At 40.2% G+C, this 24,676-nt stretch overlaps 1 protein-coding gene across 2 annotated transcripts in view; it reads right to left on the bottom strand.

Moving 5' to 3' along the window:
* The window catches only part of BRINP3 (BMP/retinoic acid inducible neural specific 3), a 198,107-nt gene that overhangs the window by 72,056 nt on the left and 101,375 nt on the right, over positions 1-24,676 (bottom strand). For both annotated transcript variants that reach the window (XM_058030608.1, XM_058030609.1), the window contains exons 3-4: positions 17,093-17,283; positions 7,237-7,427 (exon numbers count right to left, since the gene is read on the bottom strand). In XM_058030608.1, the coding sequence (XP_057886591.1) occupies positions 7,237-7,427; positions 17,093-17,283 (382 nt within the window). The remainder of the gene's footprint in view (positions 1-7,236; positions 7,428-17,092; positions 17,284-24,676) is intronic.

Raw genomic sequence — 24,676 nt, 5'->3', positions numbered from 1 at the left:
GTTGTTTGGGGTTTTTTTACTAAGTGGAGAATAGTTACCCAAAATCTTTCCAAAATGCTTATGCAAGCATCTCTATTATGTGCTATTTTATTGTTCTGAAAGCATCTCATGCTGCATTGCCAACAAGCTGGAGATGCTGTAACTCCTTGTGCTCGTGACTCCTCTGCAAACTCTGCTGCAAAGGTAACAGAGTGCAGCTGCTACTGGAGGCTGCTCAGGGTCTTAGATTAGAAATGAGGGTGTGTATTCAATTCCCATCTTTTAGATGTGGGGCAGTTCTCCTCTGTTCATTGGGCAGGTTTCTTTATCTCCTCTGCAAACAATCTTCCCTCCAGGAGATCTCTTCTGTACATGGGCCATTAATTATTAATTATCTTCTGTCTATGGCTAGTGAGTGTCCCTGCATGGCTGATCAAATTCCATCATCCCATGGGGAGATGCTCCGCCCAGGGCAGGAGCCAAGCATTCCTGCCTGGATACAATCTGAGCTTTGGGACACCACAGCAGCCTTTGCCCCCTGCATTCCCAGAGGAGCAGCTTTCTGCTGCCCTGCATTGCCAGAGGGAGCCCAGGACCATCTCCAGCAGCCCTGGAGCTGCAGAGGAAAACTCCCCCTTGTGCAGGATCCCTGCTCCAGCAGAAGCACAGCTGGAACTGCAGGAGGGCTGAGCCCCCATGGGATGGGACTGGGACACCACCCTGACACACGGGGGGCAAGGGCATACTCTGACTCTGGCAGTGTTGGTTTGTACTATTCATTTGTAATTTTAATTGTACTAGTACAGAACTGTTATTCCTACTCCCATATCTTTTCCTGAGAGCCCTTTAATTTCAAAATTATAATAATTTGAAGGGAGGGGGTGTACATTTTCCATTTCAGGGGAGGCTCCTGCCTTCCTTAGCAGACACCTGTCTTTTCAAACCAAGACACTAAGACACATCTCTAATGAGTGTCTGGTGAAATTTATATTTCATTTCTTTAACGAAATCAATAAAAACCTGCTGTCACAGGACTTTCCAAAACAATGTTTCCAACTGTGATTTTATACTTTAGAGCTGTTGCTGGGCAAATGTTTTTTCCCAGTGTTCAGTCCTTTACAAGGTTTGACAGCTGTATAGTCTTAAATTCTACCCACAAACTGAATGGATAAAGTGAGGGCAAAAAGGGTTCGAGAACTGGATTTCAAAAGCTTCCCAAAAATTGGCTGTTTATACAAAACTGTGCAACCTGTTGAGATTTAGAATTTGCCAGAAATCTGACAAAAGCTAAAGGCTTTATAGTATTTCAACATTTCTACTTTCAATTACGGCAATAACTTGAATTCGCTGAAAAACAGATGCAAATAGAAGGTATAAAGGAAAAAAAATTGAACCAAGCAAGCTTTTTCAGAAAAAAAAAAAAAAAAGAAAGCAGGAAAAAAAAGTCTGTATTTCAGTCTGAGTTTTGGCGGAGAAATTAATTTCATTACACTTAAGTTTCCTCTCTAACAGCCCACCATGAGTCATTCACGGGTTAATTATAGATAATCAGAGATAGTTACCACCACAACAGAGCCCTGTTCTTTGTAATCTAAACTTCTCAGATAAAACCAAATGCTTAAATCTCTCATAGCAAAGGAAAAAAAAGTGGTTTGGGGAAAGTAAAAAGCAAATTGCACAATAAAATTTAATTGGAATTACAGGGCACGTTCTCAAGGATGTTTATTCTTTCTCACTCAGATGGAATAAATGGGCTGTAAATAGCTGTAAATAGCTGGTGGAAAATTCAATTTATGCATCTGTTCTTCTGTTGCCTCCTGTTCCTTTGTTGCACTGTGGCTGTCCTAGTACTGTTTGGACTCTACAATAACACCTCTGCTGTACTCACCTGGCCCAGCTCCCACAGAAGGCAGTGTATTCTGGGATGGGAGACAATATCCTCCAAGAGACACCTATGGAACAGCCTCACTTCATTAATGCCAATGCTCTAAAATAACTGTGTTTATAGTTTTGCAGAATGCACTGAGACTATTCAGTAATATTTAATTTACCGTGCAGCCAAGGTGGTTTTTGTGCTTTAATGTTTTTATGTTTTTATGTTTAGGTTCTGCACAACTGTTTGGACTCCTTGCAGAAGTTTGTTAGAGACAGTGCTGAAATTACAGCTTGTAGCAAACTGGAATAGGGGTCATCTGAGAGCTGGGGCCCAGGAAGCAGGGTGAAATCCAGATGTACAGAAATCCAGATGTGGGTGGCACAGCTCTCTGCCACCCACCCACAAACACAAAAATCTCTAATGTGCTGGTAGGAACGTGGCCACACCACCCGGGCCAGATCAGCAGGGTCATTCTGCCAGCAGGCAGTGACAGGACATGGGGAAAAATGCTGCCTTTATCATCTGTAAAACAACCTCTTTATCTGTATTCTGCTGCCTTGATTTGCATTCTGCTCCCACAGCTGGGCAGGGTTTTATTAGACAAGAGCACCATCACCCTAATAGGTTGTTAATAAGGAGAACCAACAGCCATCCGTGCAGCTGAAGGGAGGTTTTGGTAGGAAAATGCCTCCAAAATGAGCGTGCCAAGGAAGTGATGTTGGACGTGTCATATTTCAAACACAACAGGCTGTATGCTCATGTAAATGTTATGCAAATGAGACACAGCCCTCAGGCACCTGGTGAGCTTCCAGAGAGGCCCTGGAGGCTCCAAACTGTTGATTTAGCACATGAGCCTTAGCACTTGTACTGAAATGCATGTGCTAAAATCACACTGAAAGAATCTATGTGTTAGGGACTTTGAAATATATTAAATATTGATACGAACTATGGGCTCTTCCCATGGACATTTTGATTTCCAGTCAGAAAATGTTGCCATGGGATGATGTTAACTCTTTTAATGTGGAATATTCAGTGGATTGTCTGCATGATTAATGCAAAGCCTACATCAGCAGCAACTTCAATCCTACTTTTAAGGATAATTATGTCATGGGTAGCAGGAGAAACAAAAAAAATTACAAGAAAGGACACAGAATAAATGTAGTCTTTTGTTTAGAAGATACATCACATGTGGATACAAATGATCTCTTTTTTTAGGAGAAAATATCCTTTTTATTTCATAGAAATAGGGGAAAAAAAAGAAGTGTGAGAGTGATGTGGCCTAACCTGAAAGGGGATGCTTATACCAGTCCAGAGGAAAAAAGAAGGATCACATATTGGCTTTGTTTGTGGGAGGTTGTGTGGTTTTAGAGAAAAGAAATTGTATTTGTAATCTCTCTTCTCAAATAATATTTTAGAGATCAAGATTTTAGAGATCAGCCATCAAGAGAGCAGTCTCTGAGCATTACAATCAGAAAACATGTAGGTGTGCAAGGAGTTGTTCTATTTTTCCCTAACTCCTGCTGCAGTTTCAGACTGCCCAGCGTATCAGGAAATGTGACAAACAATAAGTCAAATAGCAAAACAAATTATTCCTGTTCATTTAGAAGCCCCAAATTCCAGGAACTTGAGTGGCAGATTTCATTTGTGCACCAGAGTGCTCTGATTTAACTGCAAACGTCAGGGCTTCTGATTTGTGTTTTAAGCCTTTTCTGTTCCATATCATATTTTTGTTTGGTCGGTTTATTCAGATATGCATTCCCAACAGGGTAGTGATGTTCCTCCTAGTAAGACCATGAGTTATATGAAACATTTTTGATACTCTCAGCTCTCTTCCTAAAATATAAACAACTCTTGTTAGTATGGTAGAGTCTAGAATACTGCATATGAAAAAGCCACCCAAAATGAATAAAAAATTACAGTATCAAATACTAACTAGGTCCCGAACATGATTGTTGTTGTTGTTGTTGTTGTTGTTGTTGCTAACTAGTTAGCAACCAAAAATGATTGCTGGGAAAACTTCTAATATTACTTCAGAACTTTAGGGATTTGTCAACCTGTTGCAGTACCCTTATCTTGGATTTCTTTGATGCTGGTAAAAGGGAGTTATGCCATGCTGTGAGACCTTTCCTTGGGCTCTTTTGGCAAATCCATCCAAAAGAAGGAGGCTTTGAGCAGAGCTGTGGTGAGCACACCAGACAGAGGAAGTGCTGGTGTTGGAAATTATATAATTTTAACATTTTTAACCAGCTTTGGTCCAGGGGGTTGTTTGTCTTTGCCCAGGAAAAAGGAATTAAAGTTTCTTTTGAAAAGACACTGTTGCCTGGGCAAGTCCTCATGATTTAACATCTACAGCCTGGGAGCAGCACATGAGGATCTAATTAGCATTGAAGGTGAAGGGATCAATACCCACAGGAACACAAATATTGAAAATTGTGTAATTTGGGACCAGTAAATGGCAAACCAATTAATTTCTCTGAGTTTTGTCTGTATAAGTATGGGAGAAGTCTAGTAAAGAGCCATGTGTGATGGAATTATTTACTCTGCCACACATGGATGAAATAATTTCTGCTCCACATCCTGGCCAGAAAAACATCCTTTCCAGAACAAAGTAACACCTTAATTCTCTAACACTAAAAGTGATGTTGCAGAGTTTTTGTTTTTCCCACAGTTTTGGTGACACTGGGATTTTAAAAGCTGCTCAGGAATCTGTGGTGTAACAAGCACTGGGGTTACTTCTCCCTGCAGCAGCACAGGAGAAGAGGCTCTGATCATCACCCTGGTCCCCAGGTCCTTCAGGGTGTCACTTCTCCCAAACCAACCCTTGGGCTAGGACAGAGATCTGGTCCAGCAGCTGTATGGAAAGTACTCTAACTCAGGTGTCAGCATATATGTGATTGAAGAATGTGCTACTTACACCCTGGATCTAAAACTTTACTTGATGGTTTTCCAATTTAAAAACAGCAGTCTTTCAAAAACCTGTGCATACAGAACAAAAAAAAAAACAAACCTTCCTTGGCTGTTTTTGTGCTCCTGCATTTCAACAGGAACAGGTTTTTTATTCAATTAAGTGTTCTGACAGTAGAAATTTGTCTTGCAAATGTTCCCAGCCTCTCAATGAAAGTGGTGGGAGAAGCCAGGGTTTCATTTATCAGCACTGGTGCATCTGATGTGAGAACCATTTCCTGGAGGCTCCTGCTGCCAATTAACCAAATCAGATTTGCTGGCGGACTAACACTTGGTTTGCATCCACCTCAGCAGGAGTCTGGAGAGAAATCTTTCATTTTTAGTGGTTGTAGAAATCTTGCAGAAGGTTACTCTGTAAATTGTAGCTGGGCAGGGTTGAATTTTGCATTGTGACACAAATTTTCATAAAAATATTTCAGTGGCCAGAAAGGGCAGGTTTCTTTCAGGCTGTGTTTTGTGTCTACATTTCTGTGTTCTGTCACTTGAGTTACCACTGGTTGCAGTCACCAATTATCATCACATAGAAGGAATTTTTGCATGTGGAGGGGGCCTGGTTTTAAGGGTTGCTGTACATCTACATAATAAAATCAGGTTATAAAGGTAAGTCACATCTGAGGGATGGGAGGTCTGCAGCAAGGATCAGACAATTCAACCATTAAGGTTGAAAAGACCTCCAAGAACATCAACCTTCAAACCAATCTGTCAATTAATCCACATCTCATCCACTCACTTCTTGAACACGTCCAAGGATGGGGACTCCACCTTTACCCTGGAGAGGCCCTTCCAATGCCTCACCACGCTTTAAGGGAAGGCAGTGTTCCTAAAATCCATCCTGAACCTACCCTGGAACAACCTGAGGCCATTTCCCCTTATCCATCGGTAGCTGCCTGGGAGAAGACTCCAGACCCATCTTGCCACAAGCTCCCAATCCAGTCCTTCCTCCAAGACCAGGTGATGAGATGGGCAGCTTCCACCAAACCCTGGATCTGGTCTGCTGCACTCTCAGCTCAACTCTTGCACCAGAAGATGACCAGCCCTAAGCTGGGCTGGGCTGAACTGCCATGGCACCCTTCCAGGATGGATGGGACTTTGGGGATATCCTCCAGGGACCAGCATCCAAACTGAACATGCGCCCTGGAGCCACAAATTCTGGTTGTATCCTTCTCCCAGTAAAGGCACTTCCAAGGAAGTAAATTTATATTTGCTTGAGTAACAGCTAAGGTAGTTGGGAATTGCATCTGGTTTCAGGTGTCTTTAATGAAGATCTTGGTTACCAGTGGAAAGATTCAATGAGCAGAAAGGCTCCTGAATCACATCTTGCATCAAGAGCTTCATAATTACTGCACATTCAACTGCAAGTTACAATTTTGTTTGCTCTTCAAATCTGGAAATAAACTGGGAGAGACTTCATACTTCAAATGAGTAACGTAAGACTAGAGATCTCCTCAGGAGGACACTGTTGATTTGTGTCCTACCTGGGACACTGATCTTGGCCAAAAATCCTCCAGTGCTAGGAGAGAGCTGCAGCAGTCAGCACAGAGGGTGCTTCGACTGACAAATTGTGCTAAAACTCGATCCTAACAGAAAATGATAAAACTCTAGAGCCAAGACCTCCAAACTGTTCCAAAGGTCATAAAAAAAATACAAGCACAATAACTATATCTAAAATAAATTTAAAAATAAAAAAATAAATAAATATTTTTTCAAAAAGGAAGAAAAAGAAAGAGGTATGAGAAATATATATCTGTCTGTAAATGGAGTTACTGATTACACATGTTCATGAGGTTGTCCCAATCACCAAACACTTCTAGAAACACTTCTGTACCAATTATTCTTCACTAATATCTCTAGTACATCTTTAGGCCCTCTGCCATGCTAGCACCTCCCTTATAAATGGAATTCTTTGATTTGGGCAAAAAAAAAAGAGAATAAAACCAATCAAACCACGCTTCCTGAGGAGCTGGTGAAGCTGAGATCTCTCCTGGGGGTGTGCCCTGGAGCTGTCCTGTGGTGGTGTTTGTGAGGGTCCCCAAGACGAGGTGAGAGATGAGAATTTGACTCCATGTTCTCAGAAGGCTGATTTATTATTTTATGATATTATATTGAAAGAAATGCTATACTAAAACTGTACTAAAGAAAGAGAAAGGATAATCAGAAAGCTAAACAAGAATGAAAATGAAAGCACATGATTGACTCCTCAGTCTGACACGGTTGGCTGTGATTGGTCATTAATTAAAAACAACTCACATGGAACCAATCAAAGATGCACCTGTTGGTAAACAACCTCTAGACCACATTCCCAAACAATCAGATAATATTGTTTTCATTCTTTTCTGAGGCCTCTCATCTTCCCAAGAGAAAATCAGGGGCAGAGAGGATTTATTTTTCAGAAACCATCTCGGTGCCACTGTCCCTACCTTGATGGCGGTGGAGGCAATCTGGATGTGGTGCAGCCGCCGCAGGGTGCTGTCCCTGTCGATGAAGTAGGAGGCTGCCAGCTGGTGCAGGGTCTCCAGGGTCACCACAGAGCTGTTGGCACTGGGGTCGCTCCCTTCTGACCTCTTGCTCAGCTTCCGTTTGTCCACAAAAATTGTGAGCGACTCCTCTCCTGGGCAGGGAGAAAGAAGCCCCAGCAGGCATCAGCAACGTGCAACAGTAAGGAGAGATTTTGTAAACATTCAACTTGAAGAACATACAAAATATGTTTATTTCCAAGGTCACTTAGTACAGTCATTCTGTAGTGTTCTGTGTTGGCATAAAAGAAAATGTAAACACTGTAATACTAGGGATGTTTGCTTGTTTCCTTCTCTCATCGCTGATTTTAGAAGAAAGGCACCTTGTTACACCTTGTTATGAGCAACCATGTGCTTTCTAATCAATTCAGCAGTGCCTGAAATCTGATAGAACAGTTGCCTTGAACCAAATTTTTCTAACTGAAAAATGTGGAGGTTTAAGAAAGTTGGTGTTTTTCCAAAAAAATAGACGCTTCGGCATCTTGTGTTGTGGATTTCTCACTTCCTATCTCTTTGTAGAGACGTGGATAAATACTGTTGAATTCAGAAATTTTAATTTCTGTAAGATTATTGAAACCCAAAAATCTGACTTGCTTAACTGAGTTCTTAAAAACATTTTCAGAACACACCTACTGATACTGTCAAATTTTCCATGTTTATCATCTAGTTCATGGATATATTCTTCAATGTTTCAGGATAAGCAATAATTCGTTCATTTATTAAAGTGTTTAGGAAAAACTCTTACATCACAAAACAAATTGGAAGAGTTATTTCTGGACCCAGTATTTTCTTCTGTGCAATTTATGTCCAAAATAAATTGGACAATAGTAAATTTCCTCACTGTCAGAGCGTGTGTTTGGTAACATGCATCCTTCAACATTTAGCTCAACAATTGATTAATAATGTCATTATACCTGGATTTTAGGTTCTGAACAACTCCACTGAGTGCCTTTTCCTAGTTCCTGGAAAGGAAGTTACCCTGCTAAGGTCTGACTTGCCACTTGTGCTACTTTCACTGCTCACCCATCTGCTGCAGTGGCACCATGCCCGTGCAGAGGATGCCAACTTCAGATGGGATTATGTGCCAAAAAGTAATAGCTGTAGGATAAAAATCTAGGATGAAAACATGACATCATCTTCAAAGGGAGCTAATCTTGGTGGTGAGCAAGGCTAAGTGAGGAACTTGTGCCTGTGTGCAGGACATCACCTCTGCTGGCCAATTCTGACTCACAAAATTTGTCTTTGGTTAACACAAGCACGCTCCTTGCTCCCCAATGTACATTATGTGTTTCCCAGTCTCTCAGAAATTCAGATGACAGACAAGCCGTTCAGACCTTACACAGGCAAAACTTGCATTATACAGGAGCTTTTTATCTAATTAGACCTGCAGGGCTTGTCTAGAATATTCATTTTGTCCTGGGAGGGACAGGTGGAGGTTCCAGCTGGAGCTTACCTCAGCTTCCACCACTACATTTATGCTTCTCCTCCTACAGTTTCCTAATGGGTCATTATTTTGTGCATGAAGTCATCAATGCAGGGATTAATTGCCTGAAGCTCCAAAGAACTAGAAATTAGCACAGCCTCCTTAAGTACCAGGATTTCCCCACCCAATTATTTAATCTTTCTGCTGTAATATGTGGACAAAGGTTCACAACTGCTGTGAGGAAGGAACTGGGAAAACACAGCAAACTCTAATGACCTGTCCCCTGAGAGAAATCTGCCATCAGAACTTGCTCTGGGTTCCAGCTTTGCTGGCATTCAATATGCAATAAAACCCATGCAATAAAACCTGATTTGTCACAACCTGCCATGTGACTCCAGCCAGGAGGAAAGATGTTTCTGGGATCAAAAGCAATGGAGTCGGCTGAGGTTGCAGCCAAGGGTCGTGGGCTTTGTGCAGCTGTTTGTGGAGCTGCAAAGACAGGGTTTAGAACGGATTTTAGGAAGGAATTGTTCCCCGTGAGGGTGGGCAGGCCCTCGCACAAGGTGCCCAGAGAAGCTGTGGCTGCCCCTGGATCCCTGGAAATGCCCAAGGCCAGGTTGGACGGGGCTTGGAGCAACCCAGTCCAAGGATGCTTCCAGCCCAGACCATTCCATGGTTCTGTGGTATCAGAGAAGACAACAGCACAACTCAGAGAGTGAATATTGTGCCAGCAACCAGTTCAGGCTGCACAGATTAAGTACAAAATTTTCCTAGGAGCTTTCTCTCCATGTTTTCCCCTTTTCCAGAAGGCTGAGGTAGTTTGTTTAGATTAAAGTGGCTTTTGCAAGGTCAACCATCTTTCCATTGAAAGTATAATGAATTGTAAGGGCAAAGAAACAAGGACTTAAAGCTGCAGAAAATCTCTGGAAAAGACTAAAAAATATAATTTTTAGGTTGTTTGTATTTCATTATGACAGAATCATAGACTGGTTTGGGTAGAAAGGAACTTATGAATTTTGTCCAGTTCTCTCCATGCCATGGGCAGACTTTCCGCTAGCCCAGGTTGCTCCATGCCCTGCCCAACCTGGCCTTGGACACTCTTTTTCTTTTTTATAAGACCTCTTAAGTCCTGTAATGTCCCAGTAAGGTCTCCCTGGAGCCTTCTCTTCTCCAGGCTGAACAACCCCAGCTCTCCCACCCTGTCACTGTAGGAAACCTTCTCCAGCCCACAGAGCATCCACCACACCTTGTTCTCATGTAAACACTTTTATTGATCTGTATTAGTCTTTAATAGAGATTGTGGGGGTCCTTATACTTCAACAGAATTCTGCTAAGTTTTATTATTAAAACAGAGTTTGAGTTTTGTTCACATAAAAAAAAATCTCAGGCATTTTTCCGTTCCCTGCTATCCACGAGCAGACAGCAGAACTGCAACAAAAACTCGCATTTCAAAAACAAACAAACAATCAAACCTTGAAAAAGGACAGGGCTGTGTGTTGTGATGCTTTACTTTGATTGGAACATCTCAGGAAAAGCATGTTTGGACCATGTCAGAGTCATCACATCATCCTATTTGCTTCATCCTGTTTGACTCTATGCTTTCCATGCAGTGGCTGCTGAGTGTGTTCTGGCAGGATCCCCTGGCACCCCCAGCCCCGCAGGCTCGGTCCCTGATGCCTCAGGTTTTGGCTTTTATATTTTTCAGAGTCGGAACTGCTTTAGTGTGTAGTTCTGAGCTTCATATTAAGGACGGTAAGCTATCTTCACAGAGTAGGGAGACAAAACAATTCCTTCTCTAGCTGGGGACCAAGGACAGATGATCCAAATCTCAGGCCCAAGAGTACAAACAATGGAGGAATGAAGAGAGGAAAACAAGAAGGATGGGACTGGATGGGCTAAAGCTGGAATTGGACAATTAACTGCAATATGCAAATGGAGCAGAACTGATCGAAATGAGAGACCTCATGCCCAGTCGTGCATTTTGTGACCATTTTGGTTCACCTTGGGCATAGCCCTGGCTGGGCTCCTGTGCTGCTCAAGGTGGATCCATTGAGGCCCTCTAATAAATCCCTACTTCATTCTTTAACTCTGTCTAACCTCTGGTCTAGGTCAGCCTTCTCAAGGCATCATCCCCACACCTTGACAGATATATTTGGGTTTTCATTCGTTGTAACCAGACTGAAATGACTTTGAATTCTTACATGGCATCTCACACAAGAGATGTCTGTATCTCACATCCTGGCTCATCACTGGCATTCCCAGGCACTGTGCTACCAGCAGGTACCATCAGGGGCAGCTCAAAAATATTTGCTGCTCAAAAGACTTTTCACAGCGTTTTTCATCTGTCAGAGCTGATTGAGCTCTTCTAGAAAAAGTGGATTACCCTCTACCTTGGTGTTTAGGCACCCCTGTCCCTGCAGAGCTGTGAAAAGGCTCCCTTCAGCACCTAGAGCTCCATGGTCTTGGAAGTAACACTGCTAACTTGGATTTAGGGATGACAACTTGAGTTTTAAGTTCATTTGGAGAAAATTAAACCCATGCCAAAAGAGACTCTTGTGTCACATTGAAAACAGGGAGGAATCTTGTTTTTCACTGGTTACTGTCTGCCACCATAAAACAGGCTAAGACATCCAAGCATCAGCTAAAAACAAGTGTGATTTAGAAAACAAGGTTATGAATTTTAAGGATTGAAAAGGAGTAATGACAGTGAACATTTATAAAACATGATTATTCAGCATCAAATCCTCCCAGCTGTGCTTTTCACAAGCTCTGAAAGCTGCATTTGCTCTCCTTCCCAAAATTCAAGAGACACTAAACTTCACTTTCTCAGGTTTAAAGGAAGCAGCATGGAAACACACAATTATGCTCACAAAACAATGCCACATAGCCCAGTTGAGTGGTTCAAGAAGCTCTCAGTCACTACAGGGATGTTTTATTGCCATGTAGGGCTGTCCCTGACAGATTTTGTCACTGCAGGTGCAGGGGACTGATGCTCATGCTCTTCACTGACCTTGCCACAGTGTCCAGTCCTGTCCCCACCAGCCCTGGAATATGCAAGCTTATAACTTAACTTCAATTTTTAATTCTTGCTAAGTTTATAGGAACATATTATCCATGACATATATTTATAAATTCTACTAGGTCCCAACAACATGAGAAAGAAAAGAAAAGAAAAGAAAAGAAAAGAAAAGAAAAGAAAAGAAAAGAAAAGAAAAGAAAAGAAAAGAAAAGAAAAGAAAAGAAAAGAAAAGAAAAGAAAAGAAAAGAAAAGAAAAGAAAAGAAAAGGAAAGAAAAGGAAAGAAAAGGAAAGAAAAGGAAAGAAAAGGAAAGAAAAGGAAAGAAAAGGAAAGAAAAGGAAAGAAAAGGAAAGAAAAGGAAAGAAAAGGAAAGAAAAGGAAAGAAAAGGAAAGAAAAGGAAAGAAAAGGAAAGAAAAGGAAAGGAAAGAAAAGGAAAGAAAAGGAAAGAAAAGAAAAGGAAAGAAAAGAAAAGGAAAGAAAAGAAAAGAAAAGAAAAGAAAAGAAAAGAAAAGAAAAGAAAAGAAAAGAAAAGAAAAGAAAAGAAAAGAAAAGAAAAGAAAAGAAAAGAAAAGAAAAGAAAAGAAAAGAAAAGAAAAGAAAAGAAAAGAAAAGAAAAGAAAAGAAAAGAAAAGAAAGTATATGGGAATTTACCCAGATATTCAACCTGCCTCAGACCATTTAGATGTAAGGCAAATAGGATTCAGAAAGTAGAAATTAATTTTGCCTTTGTCTTAAAACACATTCAGGAATTATTTAAATTATTTTAATTATTAATTATTTAAATTAAAAATATAAATCTCCATCAATGTGGTGGAATTGGAATAATGCTGTAACAACTGTAACTAAATATAACCATCTATTGAAGGAGTAAATATATTTTGTTATACATAACAATACATATTCATATGATTTAAATAGTTAGTGCTATTTTCTGCCTCAGTTGTTGAGAGACTGTTTGCCTGTCCCCATATCTTTGGAATAATAAAGAGATTATAAGTCTTGATGTTTCATATTTTAATCTGTAGACTGGAAAGTGGTAGGAAAAGGAAGTTATCCAAGCAGTTCCCATCATTTTATGTCAGAAAGAGAGGAAACAGGAATAAAAGGACAACACTCCAAGGTAGCCATAGCCTAGCATAACCCACAGATGCCTGCTCAGAGCCCTCTCTTCATACACAGAAATGTATCTTACACAGGACTAAAGGTCTTTGGGTTATGAACTCCTCAAAGGCTTCTGATTAAATGAAACACCTCAGCTACTACCTAAATAACTACACCTAAATACATACACCAGCTACTACCAGCTAGTGGAAAATCTATTCCTGTCTGGATCACCAAAGGTACCATCAGGGTTTTATCAGGTCATTTTCCCAAACTAAAGCAGATGCTGATGGAAATGCACAGGCTCAAAAACGATATAAATTAATGTCAGGCCAGATGTGGTATCATTTCCATGGTTCAAGTGAATAACAGTGCACGTTAATTCTATACAGACCATCTGTTTAAGGATTTAATTTTTTTCTTCATTAAGTAAACGGGAGAGGAAAGAAAGTTAATGTGTTTTGTGCTTTTTTTTTCCCCTCCCCTTAGCTTCCATAATCTTAAATTCTGGGGAATTTACATACCCAGACGAGGGGTGTGACTGGTATATGCAAATCAGATGCAAAATTTTCAAGTTTCTTTCTCATATCAGTCATTTGAGGCTGTGTCCTCCTTCCCTTATTTGCCAGTAGTTTGTACCCTACCTTGAGAGAGTGCTATGGAAATCAAAGGTCGCATCAGCAGTTAGTGCAAGTGCTAATAAATCCTTCAGAACCCATTGAGATTCACTGTTTTACACCACTTGACAATTTCCCCCGTCTCTGCAGGCAGAATAATTCGCAGCTCCGGGGGAATATTAATGAGGGACAGAAAAGCTGGAAAACTGAAGGTGTAACCATCACTCTCTCTCGCAGGGCTGTAATCAGCGGAGAGAGGTTGGGGTCCAGCTGATCTGCCCACTCCTGTTAAGACTGTCTGTTTTAAAGACAAAATTACCTCCTTTCCTTCCGATTCACCAAGCCTTCAGCAGCATCAAGGGCTATTTCCTGACCCGGAGAGCTGAATGGATTGATGGTTTGGTAATGAACACCTTGAGGAAAGATGACTGACAATAGCAGTAAAAATAAATCGACCTGGAACCTTTCAGATGACCACTTAGGCAGTTGCCTAACGAGGTTCTGGTTTCACAAGAAGCTTTGGGATTGTCCTAAAAATTGGTTTATTCAGAGCAGTTTCCTGGTGCAAGGAGCTCTTCCTTGCAAAACGTGCTGTCTTCATCTTGCAAAGCACCCAAATCAGTCTCACTTCACCCAAATGCCTGGAACAAGAGCCAATCATTGGGGTGTGCTAATTATCCTCATCACCAACTCTATTGCTTTGCTAAATGGCCTTTTCTGCAGGAACAGCATTAAAGGGAATGGCTTTAAAGCTGGACGGATTCAGTTTTGTCCTCCTACATCCATCCTACAGCGGTACCCCAGGCTTCCCAACATCCTCCAGCTTCGAAGCTCGCATCTGGTTTTTGCAATCCTTTAAAGTGTAGCTCCAGCAAACTGCACCATCCTTGCATGATGTTGAGGACAGGCAGAAGAGGAAAGTATGAAAGCAAAACAAAAAATGTATAAATGCATAAGGAGAGAAAGTCATAGTAAGTGCTCAGTCCACTGGGTCATACAAGGTCCTTCGATCATGCAGCTCGTTATGGACTTTGGGCTTATGGCACCAGGAGATAAAATTTCCATAAGAAATCAGAGCAGTGAGAAATGTCACTTTCCACATTATCTTGTGGCAGCAAGAAATATAGAACTTTTTTCCCTTGGTTCTCATTTCTGGATGCCCTTGAGGAGTGTATTTCTGTGTTTGTGAATAAAGACTAGGGAATGTTTCACAAACAACCATGTGCAAGAGTTCCCTTTATGCTCAAAAAGGGATCTTTATGGAAACCAAATGGTCACAGAGGCACACAAATCTTATCACAGCCTCGTTCATTTGCCAAGTTTTCCTTTCTGTCCATGAATACAGATGATTGGGGATTCATTAGATAAAAGTACTGTGCACACTCCATTTGGTCTTCTGCTTTTAACAAGCTACATAAGTGACAAGCTTTCACAATAAAACAACTTGTAATTAAAGGGAAAGTACTAATACATTATTAAAATAATAAAAAAATCTAATTATGTGTTAATCAAATGTGGACCAGCATCTGTGGGAATCCCCATTCAATCCAGCCTGAAAATGAGAACTAACACATCCAGGAAAGTATGGGCTTATTAGCTACCTCATGAAAGCTTTCTTAGAAATTACTAATTCCCTGTAATTATTGTAATTGAACCAATTTTTCAAAGTATTCAGCACCCATCCAGTGATAATGGAAGGCAGCAGGTGTGCCTCAAATCATGCCTAAAAATTGAGACTGGGGACCTAAATCAAACCCCACGTTAATATGAAATCTCCCTTTGACTGCATTAAGCAGTGACAGAGCCCAGAAGCTAACTCTGTCTCCCTCTGAGTGAAAATCTGGGCAAGGCTGGGGCCGCTACTGCATTTTAGAGCCTTTCTGAGGTGAGAAAATGGTGCCCTACCTCAGCTACCCGGCAGCAAATGCTGAGGCTTTGGGGAGAATACTGAAGGTCAAAGCTAGAATTTTCAGATGTCCTCAAAGGAAACGCCATTAAGTTTTAATTTTTCTTAGGTCCAGACCTCCTGAGGGTTGTCAGCTCCGTGGCTCTGTGGTGATCAGTGTGATGCTGCTGCTTTGAATGGAAAGATCAGCTGTGGTCATGTCAGAACGTTTTCTGAGAGCTGCTAGATCCAGTTTCACCTTGACAATGAGTTTCATCACATGGCTGAGGAGCTGAGGAGCTACTGCTATTTACATTAGGTAATAATTAGCCGATAGGTAGCAATACTGAAAAATAATTTTTATCATTGGATAATCCTTGAAGTGGGATGCATGCTGCAGCCAAAGCTTTAGTTCTTATGCTTTATATTTTAAGGAACATTTTCTTTCTCTTCAGCATTTAGTTTTCCTATTCAAATGTGCCATGTGTTCTATACTCAAGAAATCAGTCATTTATAAAATGTGCCTATTTGCATAGAAAAATATTCAAAGTCATGTAAAAAATTCAGGGATTTCTGTTATAAATTGCTGGTCAACACACATAAATTGTTCTTCAAATTCTTGTGGTAAAGCCACAGAGGTACTAGTTCCCAAAATAATGATAGAAATTAGCTCTTAATTTTTAAAAATAACTAGAGCAAGACAGAAATTCCTCTTGTTTCTCCAATGGTCTCCTTCAAAAGAAAGCCTATGTGAGCCATTTGGGTTGTTACAGATCTCAGCTATCAGCCAAGAGAGACTAGGAGGGCTCTCATTTCCTTTACAAATGGCTAGGATTCAGTTATGAAATGTATTAAAAAGAACCATTCCTCAGGTGAATAAAGGATTTCGACAAGCCTGTCCTGCTGGAAGGACACTCAATCACCAGAATTATCTTTAATATTATCACCCACGATGGGATAGAGCTGCATTTCTAAAATGTCAGTTCATTGTGTAATGCCTGGATGGGTAATCACAGCTAGTAATTATCTTTCATTCGGAACAATTTATGCTCTCCTTTGAACATTAGGCCTCTTCACTGGATTTCTTCAATCCATCTGGTGACTGGATCCCAATTATCCATGGGGCTACCCTTTCCAGATTAGTCTGGGGGGACTGAAAGATGCAGATTCCATTAAGTTAATGGGAATGACATGGCAAAGCCTCATCATCCCATTTTGAAAATGCAGTCCCACTGGTTAAGTGAAGACTAATTCTAAAAAGGGCAGCATGACAATATACTTTTCCAGTGGACAAAGTAGTTTAAAAGTCCCATAAATTAAAAGATTTGTTGGAAATACTTGCTACTGGTTTTCTGACTCCATTTCTGCAGGACTGCAATGGACCCAGATATTTCTGTAAGCTGTTATTATGTTAATTGTTACAAGGACCACTTACAGAAAAAATAAGTCACTCTTCTTAATTACTTCAGTGCAGAAAAAGACCTCCAAAAGAAATGGAGCTCAAGTAAGGTACCTCCATCTTAGCAACTGTATTTCTTCTCTTTTTCTGCACAAAATTCTACACCCAGCACCAATAAAGAGAAGGAGTGCCAAGAGTGAGCAAAATCTGCTTCCACAGCGAGCGTTGCCCATTCTGGAGGAGGAAGAGTTGTGACCAGCACTTTTAGTCAACTCCCACCAAGCTCACCCCCACCATTCCCAATAATTAACCCTACCTCCCAGGGTAGCTGAGAGCAGGAAATGTGTCCCATATTTCTTGATCAGGTTTTCTGTGATCTGCTGAAGGGTCGGGCGCCGTCCCAGCAGCCTTATGTTACGGAAGAACTCGGGGGCCAGTGGCAGTGGGGAGCCAAGGAAATTTCTTCTTTCCACAGCAAGATTGTTTACTTTCCAGCGGCCAAACTCTCTGCAAAAACAAAGCAGTTCTCATTCAGAAATGTGTCATTCAGACAAATGTCCTTCATTTGCAAACGACTCTGCTCTGCCTGGTAGCTGGGGGCGACTCGCTGGGAATTACAACAGGCCTTGACAGTGATACTCTGTCATGTGCTATAGACAGGACAAGCAACGAGGATTATTTATTAGAAGTAGGGAAAGTAGTCCATAATAAAATAATTGTTGGGGAAGAAATAAATAAAACCGAAGCCACTTAGGTTGCTGCTCTCCCGTTGGTTTTGTGTGACCTCTGATGTGAATATAGCTCTAAAACAACAAAATTTGGTAGAAAATGAAATTAAAGAAATTATTTACCCAATTATGGACCTAATGCAACAGACATTTTTGTTAGAACAAGATAAATTTTAAAATTGTAACAAGGAAAAAATAAACAAAAATGAAGCCACTTAGGTTGCTGCTGCTCCTGTTGGTTTTGTGTGACCTCTGATGTGAATATAGCTCTAAAAACACAAAATTTGGTAGAAAATGAAATTAAAGAAATGATTTACCCAATTATGGACCTAATGCAACAGACATTTTTGTTAGAACAAGTTAAATTTTAAAATCATAACAAGAAAGAGCCCATCTTCTTTGCCTTTTGATGTTAAGTCACTTAGGTACATAAATTGGATAACCTAAAGAAACACTGTCACACCACATTTGACCTTACTATGATAATTCTAGTTTACTATACTTCTGGCCTCCATTTTGAGAAAATACACAGACAGAAAGACTGATTCCTAAAAAGTGATGATGTTTCCATTGTAAGAGGGATACAAGTGAATTCAAAGACTGGTCTCCTTTCCCCCTCCAAAGTAAATCAATGACAGCAGGGAAAACAAACAAGCTCATTGCACAGCAATAAACACATCTTTTATTAATTTACTTGCCAATTAAGATACCAGATAGAGCTATTAGTGAGAAGGACTCATTGTCCTCAAATCTAGACAGGACAGGCAGCCTTGGCAGTAACTCGGCTTCTCCCAGGTACAGAAATAGCAGTTTTGGGTACAGACTCTGGGAATTAAGTGCAAGGCACCTGAGGACTCAGCCACCACTTTGTTGAGTCTTTTGTAGAGAAACATCAATTAGGATTCCTCTTAGACAAGATTGTGGAAAAGCAAAGAGCTTAGTGACCTTGCAAGGTCCTGCTGAAGGTCCCAGGTAAATAGAGAGAAACACTCAGGTACAAAATTAACTCAAAAGCAGGAATCAAAGATGCAGAGAAAAAAAAAAAAATTGAGGGATGCCAGAAACCAAGGGCTGCCAGCAGCTGAATGACCAGAACTGTAACACATACTCAACAGTGGGATTTTTTAATACTTTTAAGTCCACAGTTAGCAGCAGAACTCAGATAAATATATTTTTGTGTAGCCCTTCTGCTTTCCAGCATCCTTCTCTTCCTCTCCCAGATCCAAACTGCCTTTCCTCTCAGACACATTCTGGCAGATGCCATTTTTTAATCAAAAATAAATGAAGAATGATGGTAGGGAGAGATTTCTGTAACATAACTGAAACTGAATGTGATTTACCAGTCAAGGGCATGAGGTTAAGCAAGACCCCATAGTTCTTAAAGACTCTACACATCACCAGTGCGCTAAATTGGTATTTGAGAATTGCTTTCTGATAGGGGATTTTCCATCTTAGTTGTCAGGTCTTGAAGTTTACTCTCACAACTTTCCTTTCCTGTTAGGAAACTAGAAAACCTATAACTTTTATTTGCAGCTTTTATGGAACTACTATAAATGAGTAGAGAGAAATGAAAATATTACACGCAAATATTTTTTGCCTGTAAAGTGAAGAAGTCCTCATTGTGTATATTGATCACATTCATGCAGACTCTAAAAACAGTGAATTACCCTGCACTGTAAATGTAATTTTCAACTGAAAAAACAAACCAAACCACCAAAAAATAAATCAATTACAAAAAAAATCTATTTTTTGTTGTTTAAATTCTCTGCTTTCTGGTCATATTTTTCATTTGAATACATAAGAAAATAGTGGTTAACTGTAGTTCCTGAACAGACCAGAAAGACAGACTTGCTTTGGCACTAAGAAAATATTACAAGTTTTATGTTGTAAAATATTTATTTTATGCCTTGAGGAAACCTTTTGTTCTAAGCTCTCTATATGAGCTGAAGTTCAAACACAATATAAACAGAAAAGATACAATTCTTATAAAAGACAGTTTTCTGCCCCCCTTGATATGATTTTCATTGTGAGTATTTAAGGACAGAGAAGACCAGCCTAATCCCCTCAACCTGCCCCCTTTTTGGTGAATCCCACCAAATGCCTCTTGTGTCACACCTTTGGGACTGGGAAGAAACTGTCCCCCAGAAAAACATCTACATCTTGATTTAAATTCTGAGGATTTCTCAGAAATCCTCTACAATCTGTTGTGGCATTTAACTACAGAGGGTGCATTCTATTTTCAGTTTGAATATTGCCAATTCCAGTGTCCAATTTTTAGGGCTCTTAATGCATGCTGGGCAACTGAAATTTTTTCTAAATATTAGGTACATTCTGTGCAAGTAATTATAGCCCTTGTCTGAATCCCCTTTTAACCTTGGGCTGAGTCCACTGCCCTCCTTGGTGTCTCTCTGTCAACAGTGGACTCAGAAATTATGTCCCACAGCCCTTCTCCACAATCAGCAAATCCTTTCTTGGAAGAGTTAAACTGGAATCAATGGCCACATCCAGGACAAATTCAGATGAATTTCCAAGTTGAGGTTGCCCTGACCTACTACAAATCATTTATTTACTGAATCCAGGGACTGAGTTATTCTGGCACTGAGAGAAACTTGCTTGGCTTAAACAAATTTGAGTTCCTTCCACAGTTTTTTGCTACAGAAGGATTTCTTTTTTGCTGTAGGCTTAGAGTAGGCAAATGCTTTTGTAAAAGTTTTGTCTTTAGTTTTTTTGTTGGTTTTTTTTTTTTTTTTTTGGTTCAGAATGTACCAATGGGAACATTTATTAGTGCAGCAAGTAATCATCCTTTGAAATTCACTGTTGAGGAATCTGGGGGAGTAGAATATGGAAGATGGAGCCCTTCTAAAAAGATGACAGTTTTATAATTGCACCCCAGACAGAGCTGAAGCATTTATAGATTTTAGAAAACAGCTTTTTTATTTTGCTGGAGTCTTTCTTAAATGAAGTATTTTAGAATATGGAGAGATGAAGACTTAAACTCTCTGGGAGAGACAAGAATAAGATAAAATAGGGATGCAGGGCACTAAAAGTGTCTGCCTGTCTTCAGGAGCAGGGATACCTGGATCTGGACAAGAGAGAAGTGATGAGCAGCTTCCAGAGCTGAGGAAATATTTCAGACTTCAGAAGGAGCTGGATTTATGAGAGCAAAGTGCAGGAGCAGGGTAAGAACTGGGATGAAGTTCAGGGTGAGGAGTTATGGTGCTTTATTTCTAGCACATTGAGTGAGGAGGTTTTCACAAATGCTTTCTGGGTCACTAGTAGCTCCTAAAATTAGAGCTGATTTCCCTTTTTAGCAATGTCACTCTGAGTAAAATCATACCCTTATCTTCCTTTATATATGACACATAAATATGTCTATCTATATACCTGTCCATATATAATTCATGGTTTTAATCTTAATTTCACTTTGCAACCCTCTCTTGTCACCCCTTTCTTTACCTGTTTGTCTTGCAGTCTCTCTAACACAAACTCTCCAGCCCTAAACATTTTGTTTAGTGCCCAATGTACATTATTCCCCTTCAAAAATCAAGATCCTGCCCATTGCCAAAGGCACACCAGCCGGTCTGATGGAGTTCATAATCTTACTCTGAGCAGAGAAAATGCTGCTTTCCAGAGCCACTGAGTTCCATCCATCTGGAGAACACTTCCCATGGAATAACAGGGCACCTTCACTCTTGGATGGTGAGAACATAACAGCTTTGAATGGGCTGGAATGACAGTGGCAGCCTGAATCCAATGTTTTCCCATGCAGCTGCAAATTCCGCTGTTGGCAGAACAGCTCATTGAGGGAATAGATGGTGGTTTTTTCCTCCTACCTTCTTTAAAAGCCTCAGGATTTCATACTTAATAATCTTACTCTTAGCAGAGAAAATGCTGCTTTCCAGAGCCACTGAGTTCCATCCATCAGGAGAACACCTCCCATAGAATAGCTTGGCATCAATGCAGGCTGCTGCTCAAGAAAACTGATTTTCCACTGAGAACAAACACTGGGGCTAAGAGAAGCTTGTCCTTTCCTACTCTTCCTCTTCCTCTGCTCTGTAAGAGCCCAGCCCAGCAGCCTCCATGGTGCTCTCAAGGAGAGAATGGCAGGTGGATGTGCTGCCCATCAATTTCCAGGGTGATTCACTGCATGGAGGTCTCCAGTGCTGCAGGCAAAGCCTGTTGTGGAGAGGGAAGATGGCTCAGAGTTCCCAGGCATGCACAAGAGAGAGGAAATCAGTCAGGCTGGCTCCTAGGATGAAGCCTATAATGGAATCATGTTATTATCATAAGTAGTGCCCCAGGGCATGGGCAGCATTCTCTCCATCTTCCCAGATATCAGAGCCATGGATTTGCATGTGCTGCCCCAAATCTGATCCCTGGCTGCTCCAGGGAGTTCCCATGAAGAATGACCAGAGTCAACAAGGGAAAAGAAGAAGCATACTTTAAAATGCAGTTGTCATTTCAACACTATTTCTTTTATTAATGACATTGAGAGAGATGTCTCATCTCAGGAAACCATTAGTGTTCTGACAGGAAAGACCTGTTAGTAAAGCATCATACAAGTTTTGGACAAGTTTTTCTCTTCAAAGAAGCTTAAATTGCAAGTGGATCTGAAAGGAATCCTAGGGCTGTCAATGTCTCTTTTGAGTTTCAGGCCATAGCTTTTTTTCCAAATGTGTACATTAATTATAGACTTGCTTCTATCACTGTATTCATTTAAATACAGTTTAAATCTTATGGCATGGGGAGTTATGGAAAGCTCTCTATAAAACAACTAGATAAAGGAAATTTTTAAAATGCCATTGTACTCTAAAATGGTAGTGTGAGGAGATTTGAAATGGAAATATGATCTCCTCCATTGCAGTGACTAAATCAGCCTATAAAGAGATTTACTGTGAGTTTGATAGAACCTTCCTAACTACCTAAGATCAACCACTCACAAAACAGAGCCTAAGCAAAATTAACAATGCTAGGCCTCATTTGAAGTAATAGGCCTCATTTGAAGTAATTTGTTGTGTTATATAAATCAATATTACTACTGGTAAGCATAAATGTTACAGAATAATATTGTGGCATAATATGGAGAACACTCTTGGGAAATGAACTTCATACAATTTCTAATACAAAAAAATTCTTTTGCGTTCCTTTCCCTTAATGTCTTCTAAATGAGGCACCTTCACTCTTGGATGGTGAGAACATGACAGCTTTGAAGGGGCTGGAATGACAGTGGCAGCCTGAATCCAATGTTTTCCCATGCAGCTGCAAATTCTGCTGTTGGCAGAACAGATCATTGAGAGAATATATGATGTTTTTCTCCTCCTACCTTCTTTAAAAGCCTCAGGATTTCTAATGCCTGAGGCCATGGTTTGAAAAAGGCCAAGATGAGATGAAGGCAGTTTCATTTTATATTAAGCTTCTACCTGCTAGGCGTTCCAAAACAGGAAGTAGATAAAATATTTGCTATGAAAAAAAAAGCGCTTTTAAAGAGAGCATTCACCCAGATCTAAAACTATGTAATATCCAAGACTGTGTTATTCACAGATTGGCAAGTGAAAAAAAATTCTCCTTACCAGCACAGGTCATAGAACTTTCAATGCTTATTACAATCAGTTAAACAATGGACAATATGCAAAAATCTTTACTAAATGCTTGTTATGGTTGATTTTTCTATCCAAGGTGAAAAAGAAGGGAATTAGTCACATTGTGGCTGAGCAGCCTCCTGAAAATCTCTACCCTTGTATGGAGACATGACAATAGAGAAAAACACTGCAATATGAGCAAAGTAAACAGAACAACCTCCCTGGAGGAAAAGAAGCAGATAGCACAGAACACATCTCATCTGTGTCCCTTAACATTTTCAATTAACTACATGTTTTATCAGAAAAAAACACATTCAATAAATAATAAGCTCCTTTTAAACATATTTGCCCTCGATGAAATGGAAAGTATTTCTTCATCAGCTTTATGCTTGTAATTGTCTAACATTTTGACAAGGTCAAAACAGAAAGTTTACTGAACATATGTATTTTTTTTTCCATATTATTGCTTTTATCTTGCAGTGAATAAGCACTATCAGTAGGATTTCTTTTAATCCTAATATCTTTTTATCCTAGTAATTTTTTTCCTTTCTATGCCTTTTTTGCCTTATCAGCTTACTAGCATTTGAAATTCTACTTCCAGAACTAGAATCCATCAGTATCAGCTTCACTATCTTCTTGCATTATGCATATGAAATACGTGCAAGTGTATGAATGAATTTTAATACAAAAAGTACATACATTATACCTAGAATGTACTCAGATATATTTCTTTTTTATGACTCCTGATAGTCAGATTACTGAGTCAGCTACTGGGACATCAATGATTTCAAACTTCTCGCCTGTCATGAGCATCAAAAGGGGCACAAGAGGGAGGGATGTGGCTTTCCTTTTGTGCATGTCTCATTGATATTTAGGGTCTATAACATATGTACTGAAAAATTTCCTCCCCTGATGAAGTCCAAGGGGGAATTATTTCTGTATCTTGTCCTGTGGTGTTGTTTGCCTTTTACCCAGAGTCCATGATTAACTTCCCAACAACTTTGGGAACATTCATTCAGGAGCTCACCATCCATATATTTAGCTGGACCTATATTCATACAAAGGTATTTTGTAGCTCCTAATGACTAAATCTAATTTACCTCCTGTCTCAGAGGCAACTCAATCACTAAGCAGCACAGAATAAAGCAGAAATGCACTTTCCAAGAACGTGTTGCAAATAACACAAAGAATAAACAGCAAGTACAGGAGGAGTAAAAACACTTCAGAAATCTGAAGTGTTTGTATGAACCATCTGAGTGAGGAACTGGTGAATGATCTTGTAAGATGTCACCAGTTTGCACAGGCTTGTAAGACAAGGGTTAAATTACAAGTAAATGATTCATGAGCTCTGCATGTCAGGGAGCAGAGGGGAAAGGGAGAATTCCCAGTAAAACCCTTGCCTCTGCTACATCTGAGACGGAAAATGAGTGGGATGCTTGGGAGGTGTTTCCTACAGGCTGAGTAAACAGGAAACAGATTTTGCACCTCTTTTCTATTTCTGGGGTTCATTTTCTCAGATGCGCTCTTCCCTGTAGTGCTTGTAAGTGCATGCAATGTGTGGATATACACAAGGGGCCTGAACCAGAAGTAAAA

This window comes from Melospiza georgiana, chromosome 9, assembly GCF_028018845.1.
Source record: "Melospiza georgiana isolate bMelGeo1 chromosome 9, bMelGeo1.pri, whole genome shotgun sequence".
Classification (NCBI taxonomy): domain Eukaryota; kingdom Metazoa; phylum Chordata; class Aves; order Passeriformes; family Passerellidae; genus Melospiza; species Melospiza georgiana.
This window is presented reverse-complemented; position numbering and strand designations above follow the sequence as displayed.